The sequence below is a fragment of the Myxocyprinus asiaticus genome, chromosome 21, assembly GCF_019703515.2.
Source record: "Myxocyprinus asiaticus isolate MX2 ecotype Aquarium Trade chromosome 21, UBuf_Myxa_2, whole genome shotgun sequence".
In the NCBI taxonomy this organism is placed as follows: domain Eukaryota; kingdom Metazoa; phylum Chordata; class Actinopteri; order Cypriniformes; family Catostomidae; genus Myxocyprinus; species Myxocyprinus asiaticus.
This window is the reverse complement of record NC_059364.1, coordinates 1,140,001-1,147,500: the sequence shown is the minus strand read 5'-3', so window position 1 is coordinate 1,147,500 and position 7,500 is coordinate 1,140,001. Positions and strand designations below refer to the sequence as shown.

Sequence of the window (7,500 nt, the reverse complement as noted above, 5' to 3'; positions counted from 1 at the left end):
AGCAACAATTTGTGATCGTAGGTCTTTTTTGTGAGGCATGGTCCACGTCAGCAGATGCGTCTTGTAAATAGCAAACTCAAAATGTTTGAGTGCTTTTTATAAGTCAAAGTAGCTCTAACCCACACCTCCAATCTCGTTACATTAATTGGATGCCAGGTTTGCCAACTCCTGATTCTAATTAGCTTTTGTTGACGTCATTAGCCTAGGGGTTCACATACTTTTTCCAACTTACACTTTGAAATTTTTAATGATGTATTCAATATGTACAAGAGCAATACAATAATGTGTGTTATTAGTTAAAACAGATTGTGTTTGTTCATTATTGTATCTTAGATGAAGATCAAACCAGATTTTAAGACAGATTTATACTGTACTTAAATGCAGGTAATTCCAAAGGGTGCGCATACTTTTTCTTGCCCCTGTATATAGATCTATATATACCCAATAATTGAATAATGTTTAATGTATAAAACCTGAAGAGAAACATTTAGATTAAAATGGTAATAATGTCAAATTTGGTAAATATATTTTTTAACTTCTCTAGGATATTGACTCGGTCAGAGGACACTTACAGAAGAGTACTATAGTATTAACATGGTTTTTAGACATGTACAGTACCATACCAGGGTATTCTTTGAAGTACACTGGAGTCCATGTAAATACCATGGTATGTGAATATGACAGCAATTCTCTACCATGTCTAACCCACACCTCCAATCTCGTTACATTAATTGGATGCCAGGTTTGCCAACTCCTATCGAAGTACCATGATATTACCTTCTGATACCATCATTATGCCATGGTACCACCACAGTACATTTCTGTAAGGGGACCAAGCTTATTAGCCAGTATAAATGCTAATATAGTTAAAAACAATCAGTTAATAATAGTTTGATTCATCATTACAACTCTTCTACAAAGTCACCTAAACACTTTAATCTAACTCATCTACCCAAATAGTATAGTTAGCTATTGTTGCTACTAATCACAATACATTAATGTGATCTTCAAACAGTGTTAATTAATGTTGTTAATGACAGTAGTTTTAATAAAAGTTACTTGAGAGCAACAATAACTGCATTAACTTTGGTATTTTGGTGAAAAAATAGGAAATTCATCTCGAGATCTTTAAACAGAACCCAAATACTCAATGACTGATACAGAGAATCTACAGGAATGCTATGACATGACACTCAGAGGTCATAACCTCTCAACTCATTTCAATGTACATCACTGTAGGCACATGATTCACTCTGATACAGATGACAGATTTTCTCAATGCCACCAGCAGAGAGCAGCAGTCTGAAAATTAAACTGCTCCTCATCAGTGTGAACGGCTCTTCTGAATAAACATCACACCAGTAAACTGTGTTGCACAAAGGTGCATAGGTGTGTAGGTAAATAATAGCTCTGACAGTTTTTATTAATCAGAGAATATTAAATGTACACAGCATGCCCTGCAGCGTTTATTTCATCAAGAAGCAGATGTGGAACCCAAATGTGGCGTGACCCTCATACTGCCGATGACAAATTAGATTGTGACCTCACCACGCGACTCTATCTGAGGTACTGCATCATCTCTGAACGAGCCAATCAGCTGGCAGCAGGAAATGAACACTTACTTGATGAAGCTGTCCACGTGTGTCATGGACGCTTCATAATTTTTCCCGCCAACTTCCTGACAGTGAACCGCCACAAAATGAGGCCTGTGTGCTTGAACGGTCTGTAAGACAACAGAGAGAGAGACAGGTGAGATGTGAGACATGTTAAAGGCAGACAGACAGGAGCTAGATGCTTCTTATAACTCATATAGACCTGCACTGAATATATGGCCGTCATTTACAAAGTTCTATGCATATTTCACACCATGCATGGTTGTTTATATTTATTTTATTTTATATATATATATATACACACACACACACACACACACACACACACACATGTTGGTGCAGCTATCATTATGAGGACTCTCCATAGACATAATGATTTTTATACTGTACAAACTATAGATTCTATCCCCTAACCCTAACCCTACCCCTAAACCTAACACACACACACACACACACACACACACACACACACACACACACAAACACACAGAACACACACACACACACACACACACACACGTTGGTGCAGCTATCATTATGAGGACTCTCCATAGACATAATGATTTTTATACTGTACAAACTATAGATTCTATCCCCTAACCCTAACCCTACCCCTAAACCTAACCCTCACACACACACACACACACACACACACACACATGTTGGTGCAGCTATCATTATGAGGACTCTCCATAGACATAATGATTTTTATACTGTACAAACTATAGATTCTATCCCCTAACCCTAACCCTACCCCTAAACCTAACCCTCACACACACACACACACACACACACACACATGTTGGTGCAGCTATCATTATGAGGACTCTCCATAGACATAATGATTTTTATACTGTATGAACTATAGATTCTATCCCCTAACCCTAACCCTACCCCTAAACCTAACCCTCACACACACACACACACACACACACACACATGTTGGTGCAGCTATCATTATGAGGACTCTCCATAGACATAATGATTTTTATACTGTACAAACTATAGATTCTATCCCCTAACCCTAACCCTACCCCTAAACCTAACCCTCACACACACACACACACACACACACACACACACACACACACACACACACACACACACATGTTGGTGCAGCTATCATTATGAGGACTCTCCATAGACATAATGATTTTTATACTGTACAAACTATAGATCATATCCCCTAACCCTAACCCTACCCCTAAACCTAACACTCACACACACACACACAACACATACAAACACACACACACACACAAACACACAGAACACACACACACACACACAAACAATGACTACAGTTGACATTTTAAACCAAATATTTGCATACGGATCATTGGCAAATAAGGATGTCTGAGGTGATAAAATTAGAATCTAGTTTAAAATACACATGTAAAGTTCATAAAAATGTGTCCTTTGTGTCCAATTTGTTTTCATAAATTAATAGCATTTAAAAAATAAAAAATAAAACAAAATTCGCAAGATAGGTACAAACAGCTCTTATAAGAAACTTAAAAAAGGTACAATTTCCAGAACGATCAGAGTTCAAATTGAAGCATCTGATCTGCCCGTGTTCGGCACTAATAGCTGTTTTCACGTGATCGGGCCGCTGGAGGTGTCGACCCGTGAGCAGAAATCCATACTGCAGTGAATTACAGCGCTCACAGGCACTGACGGGTCAAGACTAAGGCTGCAGGGTCGAGTATACATCACTGTCAGGCAGGATTTGTGACGCCACGGGGCCGTTAGTTCCAGCACAGATCTGGGCGTCTGAAGACCTCCACTCCCATACCTGCATTATTCCCAATAAAAGCCAAATGAAATAAAGTACATGTAGAGCAATAAGAGTATGGATTTTCCATCAGCTGATGGCCTGTCATTTACTCTCATGACCGTGAGCTCAAACATGCGTGATTAGTGGAGCTCTCAATGCCAGCGTAAGGTCACTGCTCACCAAGAGTTTTTCACTGGATTATTTATCAGCAAACTAAAGTGTGTGCGTGTGTGTGTATGTGTGTGTGTGAGAGAGTGAGTGGGTGAGTGAGAGTGTGTGCGTGTGTGTGTGTGTGCGCGCGTGTGTGTGTGTGTGAGAGAGTGAGTGGGTGAGTGAGAGTGTGTGTGTGTGTGAATATGTGTGTGTGTGTTTGTGTTTATGTGTTTGTGTTGTGTGTTTGAGTGAGTGAGAGTGTGTGTGTGTGTGTGTGTGTGTGTGTGTAAGTGAGTGTGTGAGTGAGTGAGCGAGTGTGTGTGTTTGTGTAGTGTGTGTGTTTTGTGTGTGTATATGTGTGTGCATGAGTGTGTAGTGTGTGTATATGTGTTTGTGTTTATGTGTGTGTGTTTGTTTATGTGTTTGTGTGTGTGAGAGAGTGAGTGAGTGAGTGCGTGTGTGTGTGTGTGAGAGAGTGTGTGTGTGAGTGATTGAGAGTGTGTGTGTGTGTTGTGTGTTTGTGAGTGAGTGTGCGTATTTGTGTTTGTGTGTGCATGCGTGTGTGTGATTGTGTGTGTTGTGTGTTTGTGTACTGTGTATGCGTGTCTGTTTTTTGTGTGTAAGTGTGATTGTGTGTGTGTACTGTGTGTGTGTGTGTGTGAGTGAATGTGTGTTTGTGTAGTATGTGTGTGGGTGTGTGTGTGTGTGTAATTGTGTTTGTGTTGTGTGTGAGTGTGTGTGTGTGTGTGAGTGTTTGTGTAGTGTGTATTTGTTTGTGTGAGTGTGTGTGTGTGTGTTTGTGTAGTGTGTGTGTGTTTGTGTAGTGTGTGTGCGAGTGTGTTTGTGTAGAATGTGTGTGTGTTTGTGTAGTGTGAGTGTGATTGCGAGTGTGTTGTGAGTGTGTGTGTGTGTATGTGTGTAATTGTGTTTGTGTAGTGTGTGTGTGTTTGCACATAGACATGAGCAGGTGCAAATCTGAGTGTTTTATTGTGCTGATTAAGTCACGCATCATTATTACTATTGCTCATAGTGATTTGATCAAACCTCTAACACCAAGTATTTTCAGCTGGTGGACGATGCAAAAATCCAGTTGTATTTAGAGAGCAGAATATTATAAAGTTTCTCTGTATAAAGATTTGTCTTAATAAAGTTGCTGTGTGTTGGTTGGGCAGATCTTTCTCTAGACTTCACTGTTCAGTTTTCTGTCTGTCAAACACAGCAGTCAGAACACAATAATTAAACATCACACGTCACTTTGCTCTTTTACATAAAACTGCTATTAAAACACACCAGTCACAACTCGTTAAACTGCGTCTTCAAACTGCACAATGATGACTAAGACCTCATTTTCATATAGCATTATAATGTGTGCCGTGTGATCCGATCACATGTGGTCAGGTGAGACACATCCCTGTTTACACCTGGTCACTTAAATGCGTCTCCTGTGACCACTTGTGTTCGGATTTGGAGGGGAGGGTCTCCGTTTCATGACGACATAAATCAATCACTGTCAGTGTGTTACTGCATGATATTAAAGCTCAACAAAGTCAGAAAAGACAAAGAAAGCGTGAAAAAAATGGTGCACTGTTTCTTCCAGATGCGATTTGAAATTGAATCTAAGCACAAACGCAACAGTTCACAGAATTATCCATTATTTTAGTGGATTACCTGTATTAAAGGAGCTTCAGGTGTTCGTGCTTGTCATCTGTGTTGATATCAAACACACTGAAGAAGATCTGTGTGATCTGATGGTTATTTCCTTTTAAAGTCGCTTGTTTAGGCAAACTTTAAACCCTTGTTTTAGCGCAGCGGTTGATTGACAGGTGAGGGGTGGTGCTTCACTGCAGCCGGGACGCATACAGGACGGATCAGCGTTCACACCTCAAATGTATTTGTTCAAAATGCCTTTATTTTCTCTGCAACAATTAGCAAATTAATAAATAAAATAAAAAATTGCCTATGTCAATGTTCATGTTTATAATCAAAAGGGACATACTGTACTCTATAAAGGTTTTTTTTTTGACCCGAATAAAGCTGGAATAATAATATTTGGTCTGCATGCAATATGTGAATAAATCCCCTGTGATGCCTATACAATATGAGATGGCTATATCAACCAATCAGATCCTGTTAATGTACCATATGATAATGAGCTGTCAAACAGATGAATCCTGCAGCAGGTGTGTCAAGGAGAAACTCACGGAGGCAGAGGGATGGACTCAATCGCGAGGTTTACTGACAGAGGGAATGGAAAAGTGGAGTAACAAACAGGTGAGGCAATCCAGGCCCAGGTATGACAAGAACAGCAGGTGAGTAAACTCCAAACAGAGAAATATAACAATATATAGGAGTGGTGGTGGCGTAGTGGACTAAAGCACATAACTGGTAATCAGAAGGTTGCCGATTCGATCCCCACAGCCACCACCATTGTGTCCTTGAGCAAGGCACTTAACTCCAGGTTGCTCCGGGGGGATTGTCCCTGTAGTAAGTCACTTTGGATAGAAGCGTCTGCCAAATGCATAAATGTAAAATGTAAATGTAAGGGAAAACTCAAAGTTTTTTGGTCTTTACAGGAAACGGAAACAGAACAGGAGAATCCAAACGCTGGGGAACAAATGGAGGATGAACTAACACTAAACTCTGATGAGGGGAACAATAACAGGTAAGTATATAATTACAGGTAAGTCTAGACAAACTAGGAAGTCCGTAGTCTCCGGGGAAACACTGACAATGAGAACAGACAATGGTTGTTAGTGAGAGCGGGATTCTTATGCAGTCCTTGATTAATCACTGATGATGTGCAGGTGCATGTGATCAACTCAGGGGAGAGTGAGCGCTGTGTGGAGTGAGAGAGGGAGTCCGGTGGATCCATGATAGAAACCCCCACCCCACCCCCCACCTCAACAGGCGACTTCTGGCGCCCAAAGATGGAGGAGGGCAGGAGGACACAGATGACAGGGGTGGATCCAGTAAGACGATCAGGAGGAACTGGCAGATGATCCGGTGGCCAGGGAGGAGTCTGTGGATGATCAGGTAACCAAGGAGATGACCATTAGGCAGGGACTAGGTCAAGAGGCTTGGGAGACGGTCATAGATCAGGGACAGGATCAGGAGGCCTGGGAGGTGGCCACAGAGCAGGGACAAGGTCAGGAGGTTTGGGAGGCAGATCTAGGAAGGGAACGTGGAAACTTGAGATCCCAATGATGGAGCTGGAGATGGGTCCGGTGGTGGAGATAGTGGTGGAGCGGGCTGAACGGCAGGACCTGGAGTTTCAGGAGGTGAGGGCGGAGACATGGAGGATTCTGAGGGTGGAGCCAAGGGAGGTTCGACGAAGGCAGGTGGAGCTGAGGGAGGCTTGACGAAGGCAAGCGGAGCCAAGGAAGGCAGAGCAAGGAGATGCCCAAGGGGAAGCCAAGGAAGGTGGAGTCATGGGCAGCTCGAAAGGCGGAGCCATGGAAGGTGGAGCCGTGGAATGCTCGAAGGGCAGAGTCGTGGAAAGCGGAGCCAGGAGATGCCTGAGGGGCAGAGCCAATGAAGGTGGAGCCATGGGCGGCTCAAGGGGTGGAGCCATGGAAGGCTCGAAGGGTGGAGCCTTGGAAGGTGGAGCCATGGGAGACGAGGGACGGAGCTGTGGGAGGCCTGGAGCAAGGAGCTGTGGGAGGCCTGGAGCAAGGAGCCGTGGGAGGCCTGGAGCAAGGAGCCGTGGGAGGCCTGGAGCAAGGAGCCGTGGGAGGCCTGGAGCAAGGAGCCGTGGAAGGCCTGGAGCAAGGAGCCGTTAGTGACTGGGAACTGACCTCCATGGTCATGAGCACTGGCAGCGACTGGGGAACAACTTCCATGGTCGTGAGCACTGGCAGCGACTGGGGAACGACCTCCGTGGTCGTGAGCACCGGCAGCGACCGGGGAATGTCCTCTGCGGTCGTAAGCACAGGCAGCGACTGGGGAACGACCTCCGTG

At 43.3% G+C, this 7,500-nt stretch overlaps 2 protein-coding genes across 2 annotated transcripts in view; both read right to left on the bottom strand.

Annotated features, from left to right (window-relative positions):
• Positions 1–7,500, bottom strand: part of LOC127411940 (serum response factor-like) — an 896,621-nt gene that overhangs the window by 458,333 nt on the left and 430,788 nt on the right. The window lies entirely within an intron of this gene.
• The window catches only part of LOC127411960 (inositol polyphosphate-5-phosphatase A-like), a 229,095-nt gene that overhangs the window by 167,649 nt on the left and 53,946 nt on the right, over positions 1–7,500 (bottom strand). The window contains exon 3 of the mRNA XM_051647929.1: positions 1,623–1,723. Within this exon, the coding sequence (XP_051503889.1) occupies positions 1,623–1,723 (101 nt within the window). The remainder of the gene's footprint in view (positions 1–1,622; positions 1,724–7,500) is intronic.